This window comes from Phyllostomus discolor, chromosome 4 (genome assembly GCF_004126475.2).
Source record: "Phyllostomus discolor isolate MPI-MPIP mPhyDis1 chromosome 4, mPhyDis1.pri.v3, whole genome shotgun sequence".
NCBI lineage: Eukaryota > Metazoa > Chordata > Mammalia > Chiroptera > Phyllostomidae > Phyllostomus > Phyllostomus discolor.
The window spans coordinates 111,316,109-111,337,787 of NC_040906.2; the positions used below are offsets into that span (position 1 = coordinate 111,316,109).

Genomic DNA, 21,679 nt, shown 5'->3' on the forward strand with positions numbered 1-21,679 from the left:
AACTGTCAGGGAATTACTTTGTGTTGATCTTTCCATATCCCCAAGGGACCAGAATTTCTTAGTTTCCTCCCCTAGAGGGGTATGGAGAAGTAGGGAGTGGGAATTGCTGGGAAATGGGTTTGGGATTCCCAATCCACAAACTAAATTTTTTAAATGTCTAGTAGTTATAGATCCATTGTTATTGTGTTGAACTGGAAGTGCTGTGTCTTTGGGGCTTGTTGAAAGGTTTTACTTTTTTCCTAATAATTAGGAGAGTAAATAGTGCTTACATCTACTTTCTACTTCTTGCTGTTCAGTGAATATATGAACAGAAATGTTCTCAGAGTCAGTACATTAATGGTGTTTTGAAAAGACTGAAGCTAGCATAACAACTATTGACAAGAGTGTGTAAAATACAGATTTTTATCCAAAAGAATTAAAACACCTGACTGAAGGTCAAATAAAACAGATATATCCAAGTGATATTTGTCTGAAGACACATCTCTTCCTTCCCATCTTGTGTATCTGCAGAAAAGTCCATGGAATGTTAGCCTTTTTAGAAACATTAAAAAAAATGGTATAAACAATTCAAATAGTGACCAAAGAAATTGTCACAGCATTTAAATATTATAATAATGGTAACTGCTAACACTAGCATGCTCATCAAGGACTGTTTCATATACTTGATCTATATTAATCTAATTTATCTTCATAATTATCCTATAAGGTGAGTACTGTTACCATACCCATTTTACAGATGTGGAAATGGAGGCATGGGATGATTCAGTATCTTGCCCAAGGTCAGCAGCCCTACTCTCTGGCACCATACCATAGCTGTCTGTCTGTCTCTATAGTGATTTATAGTATAAAGGACATTGCATGCAAATGAAACCTGCAGAGGGAAGGGGTGTTGCCCAGGCACTTAAAAAGAACAAAACATTTCTGTTTTTCCTACTACCTTTTTACTAGTTTTTTTCATAGAGGATATAAAGTGTGATTCCTTCCTCTCCCCCATTTTCTTGAATCAGCTATTGGGGATGATGTCAGGTTGCTGGTAGAATGCTGGAACTAGTTATTTTGTTGTTATTTTTGAATGACAGGCAGAAGACTGATTACTTTAAGTCAGAGACCGGATTGGATTTAAAAATTAACCAAAATTGCCCCTTTCTTTTTCTCTCCTATAAATGAGCTTTCCTGTTGTCATGCTCTTAAAAACCTCAGCATTCCTATTGATGACTTGTTTGGGAGCCTTATGATGTGCATGCCTACCTAGGTTTCTCTTCCCACACTCCCAGTCCCACTACATAGTGGATGGAAATTGAGGTGTTGGAGGAGAGTTGACTGGTCTGTTTCTAAGCAGGAGAGGAAGAGAACTGATACCTGTGCTACTAGGGAAAAGGAATTGCTAGCAGTTGTTTTCAAATATTTTGACATTCTGATCTAGCATTTAGAGAAGATTCACCTGGTGCAGAACACTCTCCTAAGCTCTGTAGAGGCACATACTCAGAAATAAATAGCAACCAACACATACATAAAATTATATTTACAAGAGGAGTTGGCAGACTATAGCCCAAGGGCCGATCCAGCAGCTGTTTTTATATGGCCTTTGAATTAAGAGTGATTTTAAACGATTGAAACAAATCAAAAGTATTTTGTGACATGAAAACAATATGAAATTCAAATTTCAGTGTTCATAAATTTTATTGGAACACAGCCATGTTCATGCATGTATGTCTTTTCTAGGGGTGTTTCTGCTCTACAGCAGTGGAATTGGGTAGTTGCTACAGAGACCCAGAGGTCCTTTACAGAGAAGTTTGCCAGTCTCTGTTTTACAAAGCTCTTTGACAAACATTATTTTCCTGGGATCATCCTGACAGTGTGCAACATTGGCAAGGCAGATAATCTCCTTTCTATTCTACAGATAAGAAAGAGGTTTGCATGATGAACTGCCTTGAGTCACATGACAGGGCTAGAACTCAGCTATGGGCCCTGTTGTTCATCATAATACTTGAGTTTTTTCCTATTCTTTTATACTATATTTACCCAGGAGATGCTTTTGTTGTAGCAAGAGAAAACATACAGAAAAAGTGAGAACCATACTAAGCAAATGTTAGTGAAGATTTTTAATGACTGAAGCTTAATTTCCAAGTGATGGCTGGATTTTTCTTTAATATGACAGTGATTCCCAAAACAAATTTGAGAACATTCTCTATCTGTGGTTAATTTAATTTGGTTGAACAAAGAGAATTCCATTGTTTTCTTGGAAATTGGTTCCTGGAGATACTTTCTAGCTCCCTTGGGCATTTAAAAAAGTAAAGCAAAATGGGGGTGAATTTTTACAGATTTCCTTCTAGACAGCTCTTGGGTCTTTGAACATGCATTGGACTTCAGTGGCTACTAGTCTTCATTCCTGTCTGACATGCCCATATCTGTCCCCTGGAAAATTAATATCATGCCAGCAAGTGGCTCAGCTTTTTTGTTTTTACCAATTTCTAATAATGCCCAAGTGAAACTAGTTTTCCTTTTTTTTTTTCTGGAGTATTCCTACTTCAGAAGACCAGATATTGGGCAAACCAGGCTAGCTTATTCTAATAGAACACTTAGAAAATATTACTATTAAAAATACTTTATGACTTCCTGCTGGACTGGTTTTATGTGAAATATGGTGTGAGATTTATTTACCATTCTCTCTGTATGTGTCTTTCTCTTCCCTTTTCTTCAATGAAGCCCAAAGCATCAGGCTGTTTATCAGAGATAATTATACAACAGATGGAGCTTTTCTGATATATAATAGTCTCAAAGTGGAAGATTCTTCCCCATAATGAAAAATGTCCAAACTTTAAATGTCTCTTTTGATTTTAATTTAAAGGGTCTTCCCCCCCACCCAGTGCATTTATTTATCCTGAAGCTGATTCTGTAAAGTATGCTACTTTTATTAGGGCTATGTTCTAAAAAGATTGATACTTGGCAGTACAGTATAATAATGTACAGTTATATGCTGTATTGAATTGAATGGCTGTAATTCACCAGTAATGAATGCATGGGATCATTAAATTAATTCCCATCAAAATGCAGGAAGACTTGAGCAGGTTAGCAGTGTTTTCTTATGGAAATTATTTCTATTTCATAATGTTAGCTGGATCAGAACTGTTCAAGCACTTTCAGTGCCATCTGACCTTCAACTTGTATTTGAAATAAAGACCAAATTAAAGCAACATCATGATTTTTAAATTATTCATTTGCTATTTTTACCTTTTTCTTAACTTTTAATCCTATTTTTTTTTTTAAAAAGAATCTATTTATTTATTTTTAGTCAGAGGAGAAGGGAGGGAGAAAGAGAGGGACAGAAACATCAATGTGTGGGTTGCCTCTCGTGCGCCCCCTACTAGGGACTTGGCCTGCGACCCAGGCATGTGCCAGCTGGAAATCAAACCAGAATCCCTTTGGTTTGCAGAATGGGGCTTAGTCCACTGAGCCATACCAGCTAGGGCTTAATCCCATTTTTAAGAACGCAAGTAAAGTTCAAGACATACAGGTTTATTGCATAGAATAAAAGGTAAGAATGCTTCTTTAATATTTCCACCCCACCTCCATCAAATTTCCAACCATTCCCGAGGTAACCAGTGTTCTTTCATTTTGGGTTATACCTTCTTTGCTATAGTTCTATACATGCTTATATACATATAAGGTTTTCTTTATTTTTATACAAAAGAGAGTATACTATCTATACACATTGTTTTTTAATTTAACAATATATTTTAGAGATTTTACCAGGTCAGCACAAAGAGATCTTCCTAATTCTTTTTAAACTGCTCCATATTTCTAAGGCTTCACTACTATAACCATGTGAAGTAGAAAGTTTTGTAAATCACTAATGGTGCATGGAAGAGGAGCTAATAAGTCAGAGAATATATGTATATTTTAAATTTGATATTCATGGCCAAATTAATTTTAAAATTACTATTTTATACTAGGAATAGTGATTGAGACTGTTTCCCATATTTTACCAGTGTTAGGCAGTCCTTTTTCTTTTTCTTTTCTTTTTTTTTTTTTTTTTGCATTCCCCTGACATCTACTGGTAGTGAAATTGAGAATTCTTTCATATGTTTATTAGTTATTTGTGTCTCCAGTGATTTGCCTGTCTGCATTCTCTGCTTATTTATTAGCCATCTTTTTCTTATTGATTTGTGGGAATTCATATCCTGGATAATAAATCTTTGTTATGTGTCTTACAAATATTTTCTTTTGTTATGTCACTTGGCTTTTATTTTTGAGTACCTTGGATTCCATGAGAAAATATGCAGATTTTAAAATTAAAGTCTGTTGGTCTTTTGTCTTCTAGGTTTGTGTCTTTCTTAGAAGGTTTTCTCTATCACAGGGTTATAAAAATATTTTTCTCTCTATATTTTAATACTTTTATAGTTTACCTTTCAATTTATTTAGCTCTTGAATCTATCTGGAATTTATTTTATATATGATATGAGGTGTAGGGATTTACCTTTTATTTTTCCCAAGTGTTATCACAAAACCATTTGTTAAATAGGCTCGATTTGAAATGTCATTATTATTATACAAACATAGATTTGTTTTTAGGCTCTTGTATTTTGTTCCATTGGTCTGCTTGTGTATTTCTGAGAGTGGACTATAGCTTCGGTGTTTGTATTTATATCTGATAGACCTAGTCCTCCTTAGTTTTTGTTCTTTAAATTTTATTGGCTCTTCTTTTCTATATTCTCTTCTTGATGAATTGTGTAATCAGTTTGTGAAGGTCTATTACAAATTACAGCCTAGGTGGCTCAGTTGGTTGGAGCATCATTCCATAAACCAAAAGGTTGAGGGTTCTATTCCCAGTCAAGGCACATACCTGGGTTGCAGGTTTGATCCTCAGTTGGAATGCTTGTAGGAAACAACTGATAGATGTTTCTCACAGCCATGTCTGTCTTTGTCTCTCTCCTGCCCCCACTCCTCTCTCTGAAATCAATAAACATATCCTTAGGTGAGAGTTAATAAAAATAAAAGTTATAGCATAGTTTTGATTGGAATTACATTAAATATATAGATTTCGTTGGGAATAATTGTGGATGTTTTAATACACTATTGAGTCTTCTCATATAGTTAGATTATTTGTCTTCATTTATTCAAACTTTAAATATTCTTGAGTAAAGATTTATTATTTTTTTAAATAAGCCTTATACATTTCTTGTTAGTATTTCTTCTTTACAGCTTTATATTTTTTTCTTTTGCTCATTACTAACTCTGATAAGACTACATCTAGTACAATTTCACAAACATAGTTTTGCAGTAGGGTTCTCGTAGATATTATTTATCACATTAAGGAAACTCTCTGTTTACACTTGCTAATACTCTTTTTAATTTGAGAGGAGTATTATTTAAAATGCCTTTTCAGCATCTGATGGTTGTGTGTGGATTTCTCCTTTAGTATCTAATCTCCTAATTTAATAGACTTCCTGTGTTAAACCATCTTTCCATTCCTTGAATAAACCCTACTAGTTCTTTCATTATACTGCTGAATTCAAAATGCTAATTTTACTTTAAATTTTATACCTTTTTAATAAGTGAATTAGTTTTGTATATGTGTTTATATGTGATGTGTATGTGGCATGCTTCTTTCCTATGCTCTAACATAGCCTTTTGTCTTACGTTCTGACATTATGTGATGTATCCTTTGAAAGCTTATGGAATTTTTCATAAAACTGGCCTGATACTAGACTATTCATGCTTTTGACCTCATTTAAAGTCAATTTTGGCAATTAATATTATTATAAAACATCCATTTCATCTAGATTTCTACATTTATTAGAATAAAATTGTACATAGTGTTATTTTTTAATTTTCCTCTACTAAAGGGCTTTTAATGTTAGAGTATATATTATCTGAGTATACAAATAATCTTTATCTTAATTACTCTAATACTGTTTATATTTCCTAATTAGTCTTTGTTTATGATCCTCTAGTTCAGATCCATGTAGAAATAATAGAGGTCTGAGAAGTTGTCACTTTTTATAGGATTACACCTTTGTTAGGATTACAGCCATAATCTTTACAGTTCTGGCTTCTAATCTTGTTCTAGTCCATAAACTTGTCAGATGAATCTCCCATTGATACTGTGTTAAACTCAAAAAAGGAGATTCTTCTTTTGACTCATCACTGCCTCTTGTTTTTTTGTGTTGCTAACATTCATTTTTTAATGTATTTTATTGATTGTTATTAAGTTGTCCCATTCCTCCCCCCCCCCCTTTTTATTCCCCTCTACCCCGCTTCCCACCTGTATTGTCCCTACTTCATGTCCATGAATCATACATGTAAGTTCTTTGGTTTCTACATTTCCTATACTATTCTTAACCTCCTCCTGTCTATTTTGTACCTACCATTTATGCTTCTCATTCCCTGTACCTTTTCCCCCATCCTCTCCCCTCCACCTCCCCACTGATAACCCTCCATGTGATCTCCATTTCTGTGATTTTGTTCCTGTTCTGTTTGTTTAATTTGTTTTTGTTTTTCTTCTTTTAGTTTTGGTTGTTGATAATTGTGAGTTTGTTGTCATTTTACTGTTCATAGTTGTGATCTTTTCTTAGATAAGTCCCTTTAACATTTCATATAATAAGGGCTTAGTGATGATGAACTCCTTTAACTTGACCTTGTCTGGGAAGCACTTTATCTGCCCTTCCATTCTAAATGATAGTTTTGCTGGATAGAGTAACCTTGGATATAGGTCCTTGCCTTTCATGACTTTGAATACATCTTTCTAGTCCCTTCTTGCCTATAAGGTTTCTTTTGAGAAATCATCTGATGGTCTTATGGGCACTCCTTTGTAGGTAACTGTCTCTTTTCTCTTGCCAGTTTTAAGATTCTGTCTTTATCTTTAATCTTAGGTAATGTAATTATGGTGTGCCTTAGTGTATGCTTCCTTGGGTCCAACTTCTTGGGACTCTCTGAGCTCCTGGACTTCCTAGAAGTCTATTTCCTTTGCCAGATTAGGGAAATTCTCCATTACTTTTTCAAATAAGTTTTCAATTTCTTGCCCTCCCTCTTCTCCTTTTGGCACCCCTATAATTCAGATATTGGAACATTTGAAGTTGTCCCGGAGGTTCCTCAGACTCTTGTCATTTTTTTGCATTCTCATTTCTTCCTTCTGTTCTGGTCAAATGTTTATTTCTTTCTTCTGGTCCAAACCATTGACTGGAGTCCCAGTTTCCTTCCCGTCACTGTTGGTTCCCTGTGCATTTTCCCTTATTTCGCTTTACATAGCCTTCACTTTTTCCTCTATTTTGTGACCAAACTCAACCAATTCTGTAAGCATCCTGGTTACTAGTGTTTTGAACTCTGTATCTGATAGGTTGGCTGTTTCTTTGTTGCTTAGTTGTATTTTTTCTGGGGCTTTGATCTGTTTTTTCATTTGGGCCTTCTTTTTTTTTTTTGGTCTTGTGCACCTGTTATGTAGTGAGGGGTGGAGCCTTAGGTATTTGCCGGGGCGGGGCAACCCACAGTAGCTGCGCTGTTGCACTGCATGTGGGGGATGGGTCTGAGAAGGAACAATGCTGCTTTCTCAGCTCTCGGCTTCTTTAAGTCATTTCCTCTGCTAGCAAATTGGGACCTTCTTGTGCTGATTCCCAGGTGGGTGCATTTGTGCATGTTCTAGGATCCTGTGGGTCTCGCCAGTGAACTCTCCTGTGAGGCTGGGAGTTTCTCCTGCCACCACAACCTCCACAGGTTTTTTTCAGTCAGGTTTTGAAGCTTTATTTTCTTGTACTGGAGCCCTGGGTTGCACAGTCTATCTCACTCACCAGTTGTTCCTCCTGATTTATCTGCATGCAAATGTGGGACCGCCAGCCCTTGTCCTCCGGCTGCTGCCTTGCTGTGAGTCCTCTCCGCCTCTCCTACTAGTCTGGCTGAATGTTTCTCCTTTAACTCCTTGGTTGTCAGATTTCCATACAGTTCGAATTTTCTGGTAGTTCTGGTTGTTTTTTTGTTTTTAATTTTTTTGTTGTCCTTCTTTTGGTTGTTCGAGGAGACACAGTGTCTACCCATGCCTCCATCTTGGTCAGAAGTCTCATCACTGCCTCTTTGTTCATCCAGATGTTTACTCTTGTATCAGACATCCTCCCCCATAATATAACTTCTTTTTGTATCTGACCTGCTGATCCTTCTCAGCACTGATGCTGAGCTCTAAACTAAACCAGACCCTTATTGTCCACGGAAGACATCATGGTTGTCATATTACCATTTTTATTCATATTCTTAGAAGCCTACTTCAGAACTTATCCATATTCCTGTATTTTTTACCTGTAATGTCTGTTCACATACTGTCTTGATTACCTCTTTGACATGAGAATGTCATCTCAGTCAACCAATTTATAGGCTAAACCCAGAACTAGCAAGGACTTTATTTTATGCTGCTTTGCTATGCCTTAGAGCACCCAGCATAGTGTTTGGCAAGGCAATACTCAGTAAATGCTGACTGATTTAAATATTTAGAGAAATATCCTTATTTTTCTTATTTTTAGAAACTTACTTCATGTGTTTTGATATATTTAAGAGAAATGTCTCATTGCCTGAACGTGATTTTGAACAGCAAGTTCATATGCTTTTACTATTTCCTGTGCCATTTGGTGATTCCAGGATAAAGCAACTTGAAAAGGCACATTCCCTACCACATTTACAAATTTGGTTGCCTCATATGGTGACAAGTCATCACTTTTAACAGAACTTTTAAAATAATGGGAATAACGAGAGACTTTTTAAAATTGTGCAGATAGCCACCTACCTGTTGTGAAATAACAGTTTTATCTCATTTGAATTTCCATCTTCAAAATTATTCCCCTTTTCAGGACAGAAGACTGGCAAACTTTAAACACTTATTTTCAAGGGCCCCTTTAGAAATCTACAAATCTGAAAGGTTGGTTTCTCATAAAGATTTCCTTTGGCAGGCTATGCAGTTATTGGTATTCAAACTAGGTTTGAAGCAAAATCATCTCTGCTCCATCTTGCAAATGCAGTTTTTTCAAAAATGTTCTTATTAAATGAAATGCTCTGTATTTTGCTATAAAAGTAAAGGTCATAGTGAACAACTGCACTTCATGCAATTTTAGACCTTTGCAGTTGTCATACTGTTTTTATTTTGTGTAGACACAGGTAATGGGTAACATTGTGCTGATTTTAAACTAAACCTAAGCTTTATTATGACAGAAGTGTTTGGCGGAAAAGGATCATATTACAATAGGGGAATCTTTTTGGGTGTTACATGAATATATTTTAATTGTGTTTGAATTTCTCTCTGAAAATTCAGAGCTGCCAATGCCAAAAAATGACTACACGTAACTTTACATTTTATCGTTATGTGTTGTTACTTTATAACCATTTTAATTTTTGATCTAAAGGATGATTCTTTAGGTTCAATTAAAAAAAAGATTCTACCTTGCTAAGGAATTTTTAAAAATCCAAAATATTGATATAAACACTTCTCTGCATAATTCAAATTGTGACATTTTCAACTATATTACTTGCAAAAAGAGGTCCTGTTAGTAAAACCTGCAAGTGTCCTCTATGAGACAAGGTCGGACTAAGGTACCTTCCAGTTATTGTCACTCTGAAAATGTTGCCAGCTGTGGTACAGCTGCCTATAGCAGAAGCTCAGCAAAGGGGCAGGAAAGAAGAACACTTACGTTCAAAAATTTTTTTAAATGTCCGTGGGATAATACCTATGGCCTAAATAGTCATCTTTTTCCATTTTCTCTGAAGCGTCTTCTGAAGAACATGCACAAGTCACTTCCTTTTATGAAGAAGATATTGCAGCTTTTCAGTTGCTGATGCAATCTAAAGTTTATGAAAATGCTCTTGGTTGCTGAACTGTGTCAAAAAAAAAAGCTCTTCTAATGCTGAGTGGTTTCTCTGTTAATGTTATGAGATTCATACTCGTGTTGATGGTAAAATGCAAATATAGAAATTTGAGTTGGGCCTTAGTTAAGCCTGTAAATAGTCAGAACTGAAGTCTTAATTGGAGCAGTGACAGCTCCTGATTTCATATCCATGTTAAATATTCTTTGTCACAGAAAGAAACAAAAGTGTGTAAAAATAGAACTGAGTTTGTTATCCAGGTGGTATTTCAACCTCTTAAAAAAGGGGTTTTTAGTTTTGGTCCCCAAGATGGTGGCATAGAATTTCAGTGTTAATTGCTGTAGTGGATGTTTATCAACCAGTATTTTAATACATGGAAAGCTCTGTTTTGGTCATGATGATTTTAAGTGAGAGATTGCATTGGAAAAACTGAAATAGAACAAATTCAACTCCTTGCTCAGAAACCTTTGAGTTTCATGAGACTTTTTTTACTCTTCCTACAAATAGCAGAAACAAAATATACTGAGTTGAAATGACTGTAGAGTTTATTCCACTGTCCCTTGCCTTTATTTACTTAAATGTTACCATCTTGTTTAAAATGGGCAGACCTTTTACTGTTATTTATACTTGTGTATCACTTGGTTTCTGCAAGACTAGAATAAACCAGTTGGCATGTGAGGAAAGAATGGAGAAGCTGGAAATTATATTAATCTTTAGATTCATTGTTATGTTCTGTGTCATTGGTTCTCAAGAGTGTGGTTCAAAGACCTGTAGAGGTCCCCAAGTGCCATTCGATCCATGAAGCCCTTCTGTTTCCAACTACATATCTGTGTGAGGGTGTTTTTTTTTCTTCATATACTTCATATAAACAACACATTGAAACATTGAAAATAGATATAGATATGGAAATCAGGTGTCTTTAAGCCAGGTCACTCTCATAGTTTTAAAATATTTTACAGTTATTTTTCATAGAACATTATGTTGACATGTAATTATTTTGGGAATTTTAAATGGAGATAATATTTTTACATTTTTCAGATTTAATTTTAGATCAGGTAAACATCAAAAGATATAACCTACATAAACAAAAGCTCTTTAGTGTCCTTAATACTTTTTTTTTATCCTCATTCAAGGACACGCTTATTGATTTTAGAGAGGGGGAAGGAGAGAGAAACATTGATCAGTTGCTTCTCGCTTATCCCCCATCCAGGGACTGAACCCACAACCTAGGCATGTCTCTGACTTGGGAATCAAACCTGTGATCTTTCAGTTCACAGAATGATGGTCCAACCAACTGAGCCACACTGGCCATCGCCATTAATAACTTTTAAGTGTAAAAAGATTCCAAGACCAAAATGTTTCAGAATTGCTGTGTTAGATTAACATGTAAATATGATGAAAATCAACCATATTTATTAAGGGTTCCATTTCCCTTCTGAATAGCTATGTATGTCCAGTCATTACTTTTGGCCTGGATCATTTTCATTCAGTAGTGAAAAACATGTATATTTTTGCTTTGTTTTGTTTTTATTTACTTTTAAATAAAAATTACATATTCTTAAGTTATACAACAGGCTGATTTGATACAAGGTTAAAGAGAGATTCTCATAGTTAAATTAACTTAACATTCCTTTCCTTGCATAACTTTGTGATAATAGTACCTGAAATCTACTCTTTCAGCAAATTTCCAGTTTTCAATACTGTTTTATTTCTTAATTTATTTTTCAATTACAGTTGACATCCAATATTACATTTGTTTTAGGTGTACAACACAGTGATTAGACACACATATATATACTTTACAAAGTTATCACCCCAAAAGTACCCATCTGATCAATGGGTACTTTGGGGTGCCCAACAATATTATAATATTGTTGACTATATTCTCTACGGCAAAATATATTCTGAATACCTAATGTGCTAGATTACCAAGATGGGTATAAAACTTTGTCCCCTGCCCATGAGGTTCATTCTATTGATGTCACTGCTTGTTTAGGAGAGAGCATTTCTTCCAAAGCACATCACTAATAGGGATGTCCAATCAGCTGTAGAAGAGTTTGTCAGTACAAGGTAATGGAAAGCATTCCTGATTTTATTTTGCTTGTAATAGTTTTCCTTGGGGAAGGTGGTGTGGGAGAATTTTTAATTTTGTTTCTGTTGAACAACAGGGTAATGAACACACATGTACATACACACTTATATTTGCAAAACTGCCCCTGGAGGCACACCGTATCTGTCCTTGGTGGCTTTTCCCTTTTCTCCATCAGAAACCTGGATGAGGCTGACATCAGTGTGCCATGTGCAGATCTCCACGAACTCCTAGGGCATTGGAGGAGTGACTACTTCTGTGGAGAAGGGTGTCTCTGTCCACCACTCAGCCACGGCCTGTGCTGGGGACTTGCTGGGCTACATGTCAAGTGACGGGGAGGGGGTACCAGGTGACACTCATATCTTTATCCTTCTTTTTAATCAATGGCACTTTTCAAACTCAGTTATGTGGACAGATTAGATGTGTTCTTTCTGATTACAACCATGAATTTCAGGTTTAGGATGCAGTTGGAGGACAGGGTTTTCGTTTCTGAAGAGATGACTTATTTTCTTGTGCATTCTGCTCTGTTCTTGATATTTATTACAGTTTACTATGGTAAGTCTTTGTGGGTACATAGAAAGCTTTTAAAAGAAGAAAACATTTACTGCTGAAGATACAGATGCTTTGAATATTTTTAAAAGACAGTTTTATATTTTTTAAAGTTATATTTTATTGATTATGCTATTATAATTATCCTGGCTTTTTTCTCGTTGTCCCCTCCATCAAGCCCCCTCTACTCCCTCAGGATATTCCCCCACCACTGTTCGTGTCCATGGGTCGTGCATATAAGTTCCTTGGCTACTCCATCTCCTATACTGTACTTTATTTATATCGCCACAGCTATTCTGTAACCATGTGTACTTCTTAATCCCCTCACCTCTTCACCCATTTCACTACACTTCCCTTCAGTCTGGTAACCACCTGGTAACTAACTTGTTTTCTCTTGCTGTTTTTAAGAGCCTCTCTTTATCTTTAACCTTTGGCCTTTTAATTATGATGTGTCTTGGAGTGGGCCTCTTTGCATCCCTCATAATTGGGACATGCTGTGCTTCCTGGACTTGCAAGTGTATTTCCTTCACCAAATTAGGGAAGTTTTCTTTCACTATTTTTTCAGTAGATTTCCAATTTCTTGCTCTTTCTCTTCTCCTTCTGGCACCCCTATGATGTGAATGTTGGACCTCTCGAAGTTGTCCCACAGGCTGTTTGTTTATTTTGTATTCCTCATTTATGTTGTATTCTTTTTTCTTCTTGTTGTTCTGCATGGTTGGTTTTTGCTTCCTTATGTTCCACATCATTGATTGGAATCTCGGCTTCATCTACTCTACTGTTGTTTCCCTGTAAATTGTTCTCTATTTCAACTATTGTATCCTTCGTTTCTGACTAGGTCCTTTTTATGCTGCTGAGGTGCTCACTAGGTTCCTGGAACATTCTTATAGCCAGTGTTTGGAACTCTGCATCTGACAGATTGCTTACTGGCATTTCGTTTAGCTCTTTTTCTGGAGTTTTGATCTGTTCTTTCGTTTGGGCCATGTTTCTTTGTCTCCTCGTTTTGGCAGCCTCCCTGTGTTTGTTTCTGTGTATTAGGTAGAACTGCTTTGACTCCATGTCTTGGTAGTGTGCCTTAATGCAGTAGGCGTCTGGCACAGCCTCCCCTATCACCCACAGCCTCCCCTATCACTCAAGGTATATCCTTCGTGCGGGCTGAGCATAGCCTCCTCTTGTAGTTGAGCCTTGGTTGGCTGTTGGCAGATCAGTAGGAGAGATTTACCCAGACCTGTCAGCCTGTCAGCTTCCAGGACTAGCTGTGGCCTTGACCACCAACCTCCACCATCTGTGGAGGATCAGCTGTGCAGTGGCAGGGTTGTGGTGCTCCAAGGTGGTTTGTAGCTGTCCACTGAGGATGCTGGCCCTGGGGTTTCCCTGGGTGGTGCAGGCTCAGGTCAGCCCCCACCTGTGTTTTGCCCAGGGCACCCTGCCTGAGCTGTAAAGCAATCTGAGATGGCTGGTGCTTGTGCCAGGCTTGGGGGGTCCCAGGTGAAGCCAAGCTGTGAGTATAATGTGGCTGCTGCTATGGCTCACTGTGGCCAGCTTGCTTGTTTGATAGGATTTAGGAGCCAATACCAGTCATTCTTATGGAAAAGCAGCTAAGGTGGGCCTATAAATTGGGTGGGGCAGAGCCCCTAGGGATCTCCAAGGTGGGTCAAACAGTGTTAGCCAGGTTGATGGAGTGTCAGATATGGCACCAGTTTACCAACTCTGTAGGGAGAGGGTTTAGCAAAGGGACAATGTCCTCTGCTCGCCTTGGTGCCAGACACTTCAGTGTCTCCCTGTATACCACTGCTGGCTTTCAAGCTGCTACCCTGGTGCTGGAGCTCAGAGGGAGTGAGTCTGAGTAGGTGAGTTCTTGTGTGGGGTCTTTAATAGGAACTGCTTGGGGCTCCAGAAGGTTATTCCCTTGACTCAATCCCCACTGGTTTTTGCAGCCAGAGGTTGTAGGGACTTACCTCCTTGCCACTGGAATCCTTAGCTGGGGGGCCAGGTATGGGTCTGGGACTCCTCTCTCCCAAGATATCCCTCCCTAATTTTTATTCACGTGGATGTTGAACTAGTCCATTCTATGACTGTGCCCCTCCTATCAGTCTGTATGGATGTAGTTTCTTCAATTCTGTAGTTTAGACTTCCATTCAACTCATTTTCTAACATTCCTGAGTGATGGTTGTTCTATATTTTAGTTGTAATTTTGATGTGGTTGTGCGAAGAGGTAAGCCATGTCTGTCTGTGCCGGCCGTCTTGTCCAGAAGTCAGTTTTACATTCTTACTTAGGTCACATCGGGAGAAAATGTAATGTATTTTACTATTTCCAGTGCGTGGGTTTGTTTTTGTTTTTGTTTTTGTTTTGTTTTAGAGATGCCTCAGCAAAAAACTCTGAAGATACGAATCTCGGGGGGTGGGGGGTGAAGTGTAGCTCCTTGATTTTGTTGTCCAAAACCACCTCTGGAACAGTGAGCTGGAAAAGTTGGATGCTGCAGAGGTAAACATCATGCAGATTAAGATAGAGTGGAATTGACAAGCTGGTTAAAAAAGGATGATGCATTTCTAATTAGTCCACAGTGCCTTTAGTTGGAAATTAATTAGATACTGTTATGTAAATGTCATGTTAATTAAGCTAGAATATTGAAGTGTTATAAATCTGCAAAAGGAGTGGCTATTTTTGTGTATTAATGTTTGCACTTACCATGAACAAGCTGATAGAATATTTGTTTGATTATTGAGCTTCTGGCAATTTTTAGCTAACTGACTCCTTGACAGTCCATTTATCTTAATTGATGTGTTTTAGCACATGTGTAACTGCAACCAGTGAGGGCTAGTGGAACCTAGAGCCAAAAATGACCAGTCATCACAGCTGTTTTAACAAAAGCTTTCTGGGTAGATATTGATCTCTGTTTTCAAGGTTAAGGAGAAATACTATTTTTCTGTATTTATTCAGTCTTAAATTTTGAGTGCCTAAAATGATTGCCAGCCTAAATGCAGCTGCCCTCCAAACCTGTATTCTCTACTTCCTCCTGAGTCGTAGTCTTCAACCAGTCTGTGAAGTGGAGTACACATGGGGGTAGCTCAAGGCTTTTTGGCATGCTTAGTAACTCTACAGCTAAAAAAGAAAATTTAAGAATTCTGGTACTTTAGCTTGAAATGTAACTGTTGATAGTTAATGGGATACCTTTATTCAGTCCTTCTGGTTTTACAGATTACAGTGAAATTAGTATGTAGATTTGACCCGTCTTCAGTTTCACAGGCCTGAAAATCAGTACTATTTTCTCAGGAAAATCCACTGCCCTCTTGCAAACGCTATAAAGATTTCTAGTTGTTGGGAATACAGCTAAAGAATTTCATTTCATGGCTCTCATATGGACTTGCAGATGTGATCCATAGTGCTGCATTATGTATGACACCTTTAGTACAAGAGTAGAAACATTTCTTAGAAGAACATAGAGTGAATATTCAGACTTTTGGTCACAAACCACAAGCTACCACAGACATTATTTACTGCAAATTCCATACTCTAAATTATTGAAACTTAGGGAAAAGTCCTCCAAATGTAGTATCAAATACCAAATGATAGTTTGTTATTAAATATCTTCAGATAATGAAGAAACTTGAAAAAATTCAGATATTTAATTTGTTTTAGCAAAACAAAGCAAGTAGCACTCAGGTGATTGGTTGAAAGTTAGTTTTGGTTGGTTGACCTTGTTTCCTGGTTCATAATCCCCAGAAAGACTGTCAGATTAAGGAAAGAACTTTATACTTTTTAAAAAAATGTTTAAAAATCTAGAACTTATCATTTGAAATTCAGTTGCTGCTAACATAGGCTGGAAGATAATGATGAGAATCGTGCTGTGCTTAGAAATACATTAATTTTTCCAACTTGATCCCACTGAACACACAGAGACACACACACACACTGTTCACCAGTAGAACCCAGTAATCAAGAGGCTTTCTCATCTTTCTCTTATTAGCTCTGTTCACCCTGCTGCTTAGGAAGAAGAGGAAGAAAGTCCAAAAGTAGCAGAGTTTACAATGATTTATGAGACCATATACCAGGCCCTCTCTCAGACATTAGCCCAATTAAAAAAAAAAAAAAGCCAACAGCATTTCTTGATGGAGCAGATGCCCTGACTTTGACCCTTACTATCAACTCTCAAAATTATTTTGTTTGCTACAACCATATGGGGCTCATGGTATATTTTTATTATTGTTATTATTGTAGGCAAAAACCTGAAAAGGTTCCCCTAGCATGGCCCGTAATTTCTTGTATTCATTTTAACAGAGTTGACTTGGAATTAATTGTGTAAGAATAGGTATTATAATCTCCTGTGGCTTTTTTTGTGTGTGACAGTACAAGAATTTTGTATTTTTAAAGAGTTTCATTGGTTATAGTCTGCCAGACCAAACTGAATTCCGAGCTCTCTGTTTATAATACTGTACAATTATCAAAGCTGGGATATATTATTAGTGCCAGTTATTCTTGCTGTCAATTTGTTTTGGCTCACCTATGGTTCTGTGTATACTTTACTGTAATGTAGCAGATATATTGGATTGTGTTGTTAGTTTAACAAGCTCTCTGGAGAATAGTTTCATCATAATGCATGTTGAGACATGGTAGGTGGCTTTAAAGTTATTTGCGTATTTGCCAAACCTACAGAAATTCATTCACTAGGAGGTTTAGAAAGTATAAACTCTCAACCTACAGATGAAGTAAAATTTGTATTTATAAATGTGAGAGTGTTAATTTATGAATCCCAGCAAAATTTCTTTAGGGGGTTTTGATTTGAGCAATTTCTTCCTTCTTATAATTTTACTAGATGAATTATTTTATGATATTTTTTAAAAAAGTGTTCTGGTGGTTAAGCCATTATTGACTCTTTGTGCTCTGTGTAGTTACTGTATTGTGGAAACTCAGTGATCTTGGCCAGATATTGAGCTGGGAGTTAAAGAAATTATTATCAGAGACTGGAACTAACTGGGCTGTTAATATTTACATTGTGCTCAGCTGGTTTAAAAATGTACACTAATCTCTTTCTTTGTCTGCTCTAGCCTATTGTGTCAAAATTTCCAGAGTCAGGGTCTGGGAATCTGTACTTTAAAAATGTTCCCTTGAACTTTCTGGATTCTGAAAATGCTGTTAATATTTTTCTGTGATAGTAATTACAAATGTGTGTATTTGTTTAAACTCCTCAGGGTGTACATTTAAGATTTTTAAAGATTTTATTCATTTATTTTTAGAGAGGGAAGGGTGGGGGAAAGAGAGAGAAAGAGAGGAACATCAATGTGTAGTTGCTGGGGGCTGTGGCCTGCAACCCAGGCATGTACCCTGACTGGGAATCGAATCTGCGACACTTTGGTTTGCAGCCTGCGCTCAATCCACTGAGCTACACTAGCCAGGGCTACATTTAAGATTTTTGCACTGCATTTTTATATTTTATTTTATTTTTTATACTTCAATTTAAAAAATTTTAATAAATGTACGTTAGTCTCTTGATTAAATCAAGCGGTTTGCAGTGGTCTTATTGAGTGCTATTAAGTGCCCCCTCTCCACAGAGTCATAACCCAAGAGTAGATGACAAATTGGGACTTGGCCTTAGGGACATAAAATCTGGTGAAAGAGAAAGTGGCGATACATAGTATAAAATGGCATAGTTTATGAAGTCTTTTTGTAGAGGTGATTCTCATCAACACTGTGGCTCATGGGCAGTTTTGCTATCCCTATTGTTTATTAAAGAAACTGAAGAGTTCCAGAACTTAAAATGAGTCTTACATAAAAGCCTGTTATTTTCCCAGAAATAAGAATATGAACAAATAAAAAATAAGCCCTCGTGGAAACAAGAAGCTCTGGCATATTTATGGAGCTATTGAGGGTAGTGCCCAGAAGAGAGTTGTCAAGGATGTGGAGTCTATGTTAGGTTTTCCTGCAGCTCATTGTCTCTCTCTGTTGCTTATTTTCATGTCACAATTGCCCATTTGGATCCCTAGAATTTTAGTATGTTAAGTTTTCTCTGGGGATTGTGTTTGTAGAAAAAGGCCCTGCTCTTTTGGTCTTTCTAACTTTCAATTCTTGCCTCATTTTCAAATTCTTGAGAAGTATTTTCAGTTGATGCTAGCCAATGGTGAATATTCTTCCTGATTACATTTAGCATTCATCACTTGTTCTATATTCTTTGACACTTGATCATGTTTTGTTCCAGCTTTTTACTGCTGGCATGTATTGTCCTTTATTTATTTGCACAAATGTTATCCTCCTAAAAAAATTATAAGCTCCCTGAGCATGAGACTAGCCCAGGGTAGTACATAGTAGGTATTTGCTAAGTGCTTTTTGACGTTAACGGTATACTTACTTAGTCTTTTCTCCCCTTTTCCATTTTCCTCTGTGTCTTCTTATACACACTAAAGTTTTACAATCTTTCCTTGATATAGGAAAGATTGGACTAACAGTTAACTCTTAAGTGGGGTTTCCAGGTCCCTAAACCCATGGATCTTGGTGGCATAAACTCTAGGAACATCTCAGAGCTCTCTCATCTTTCTTTCCTTATCAATGAATAACTTCAGTGATATGAAGTCTTGTCATATGTGACATACAACTCTGTCAGTTAACCATGTTTACCTTTGCTAGTCATAGTCACCTGGGGAGCCTTTTCAAAATATATGTGTAACATTTGCCTGTGTGTTCTATTCCTTTATGATCATCACTATTGCCTCTCCTAGGACATATCAAGAGCCACTGGTCTTTATGTTTATATAATAACTTCCTATTTCAGAAGGTAGGTCATGGTTTGTGGGGAATGTTGCGGTATATATCAATATCAATTTAAGAATCTGTTGGTAGTCTTGAAATTATTGCTTTTCAGGCCTTTACCCACCAACTGACTATATCTATATCCATATATCTATCTACATCCATCCATCCATCTATCTGTCTGTCTATCTATCTATCTATCTATCTATCTATCTATCATCTTTTGCATACTCTTGAATTGTACCTATCAGATCTCTGGGCCCTCAAAGATTCCATGCAGGCCCTCTTCATAGCATATTCTTATAATTAAATTAGACATTCCCTTTTGGTCAGCAGTGTTCTCTTTATTAAAATGATCTTTATTCCTTCTGACAAGCAGTTTGTTTTTCCTTAGGCACACATACCTTTTACTAGTTTTGCAATAAATTCAAAGGTATGGTGACCACTGAGATCAGCCTGAGAGAGAGTACTCCTGCTTATGCTTTGTGGAAAAACTCATCTCCCCAAACTTGTGAGTAATTTCCTTTCATCTGCATTGGAATTCTAGTTAAAATTTTATCCTTTTACTTCTTAACATTTTGTGAGACTTGATTTTTTTTTTTTATGAAAAGCATGTTCTAATGTAGAAAGAATACAGATCTAAATTGCTTAAGGTTAACCTACCACAGCTACCACCTTCTCCTTTCTACTACCCCTTTTATGCATATTTGCCAGTTGATCCCTGCATTTTTAGGCTCTTCTTAATCAACATAGCAGCTATGGGCATGGAGCGGATATGACCTGACTGATGTGCCTGCCTTTCTGTTTCTAGGTGGGCCATGCACAGATACAGCTCATGTCTCATTAATCACACCTACCAAAAGATCTTCTGGTACAGGTACGTACATCATTCCCTTATCTGGATTCATTCTTACCCGAATCCTTTACAGAAATTAGCTACTGTTTTTAATGTAGTGTTCTTGCCAGGGTGCTCTTTAATCTCTTCCATCAATTTTGAAGTGATGTGTTATGTGCTTAATATTGGGAGTGGCATGTGAGCTGAAGTATCGCAAAGCAATACTCTTGGAGGTCAGATTGACTGAATTAATGCTGGCAGTAGAACCAAGAAGGTGGACAGTTCACCTACTTTCTAATGTCTGAAGAATATTAAAATATGAAACATACACATTGCCCTGTTTCTAGCATATGACTACTTGGCCTACATATTAGACTTACTAAAAAACTTTTTTTTAAAGATTTTATTTATTTATTTTTAGAGAGAGAAGGGAGGGAGAAAGAGAGAGAGAGAGAGAGAGAGAAACATCAATGTGCAGTTGCTGGGGGTCATGGCCTGCAACCCAGGCATGTACCCTGACTGGGAATCGAACCTGCGACACTTTGATTTGCAGCCAGTGCTCAATCCACTGAGCTATGCCAGCCAGGGCTAAAAAACTTTTTTTAAATAATGGAGACTATAGAGGGAAATCAGTTTTGGTACAGATAATTAGTGTTTTAACTTGACTGTTATAATATCCTAATAGTTTTGGAAAATTATATTCTGTCTTTCATCTTCAAGCCATAGGGTATGCTAAAATCATCCTTTTCAGATACATAAAGTCTCCCAGAAATCTTTGTGTATCTGTGACATTTTTATTAAATATGAAGCCATGAATCTTGTAGCTCTCTAAAAAGCAGTCATAATGGCTATTCCTCCCTTGCCTATAGCTTAATTTATTTTTAAACAATATTTGCCTTTTCCAATAATGTGGCCTGCTATTTAACATATCTCAAGGATTATATTTGGAAGAGTAAAAATAATTATATTGTTTTTCAAAAGGTCACAAAGTATTTTTCATAACTTAAAAAGTCCTTTTTAACTTTTAAGCAAAAATAACACAAACTATTTCTGTGTTCAAACTTACACTGAAAGCTCAGCCCCTTTAAATGCTCATAGTTTTGATGTTAAACCTCAAACAGGCCTGTCCTTGAGTAGTTTGTAAGTAACATCCAAGTATTGAACTCTGAGGAACTTAATTTTACTTTTCTGTTCTAAATGACCAGTTTTGATGCAGGGCTGTGGGAGATGGTCCTGGCATGTTCTCATCCCTCCCGTCCTCGGTATGCAAACTCCCCTGGATAGTTCCTGATGGAGATGGAAGAGAACTGTGCCCTGGAGTGAAACAGACCAGCCTGATTAGCCAGTGGAAGTCAGAGCCAGCTTCCTACCCACTCCAGCCAGAAGCTTGAAAACTTTCAGAGCCCTTTGATTTCAGGTCTAGCACTTCACAAACACAGTGTACTTTAATTTTTCTTCTTTCCTTCCAGCCTTGGCCCTCAGGGCAGGGTTTATTGTTAATACTACCAACAAGTTCAGGTAGTAGTCACAGAGTGAGCATCAAGCACATTGGGTCATCCTGAGAGATTTAGGATAGAGGCTTGTGTGCTTAGCTTAGACACTGAAACTAGTAGGAATTATTCTTTGCATATCA

General features: G+C 37.0%; 1 protein-coding gene across 3 annotated transcripts in view; it reads left to right on the forward strand.

Annotated features, from left to right (window-relative positions):
* ZFAND3 (zinc finger AN1-type containing 3) overlaps nucleotides 1-21,679 on the forward strand; it is a 331,480-nt gene that overhangs the window by 247,071 nt on the left and 62,730 nt on the right. For 2 of the 3 annotated variants that reach the window (XM_036024062.1, XM_028508535.2), the window contains exon 4: nucleotides 20,023-20,088. The exons of the other annotated variant lie outside the window; for it this stretch is intronic. In XM_036024062.1, coding sequence (XP_035879955.1) covers nucleotides 20,023-20,088 — 66 coding nt within the window. The remainder of the gene's footprint in view (nucleotides 1-20,022; nucleotides 20,089-21,679) is intronic. 3 annotated transcript variants of the gene reach the window in all.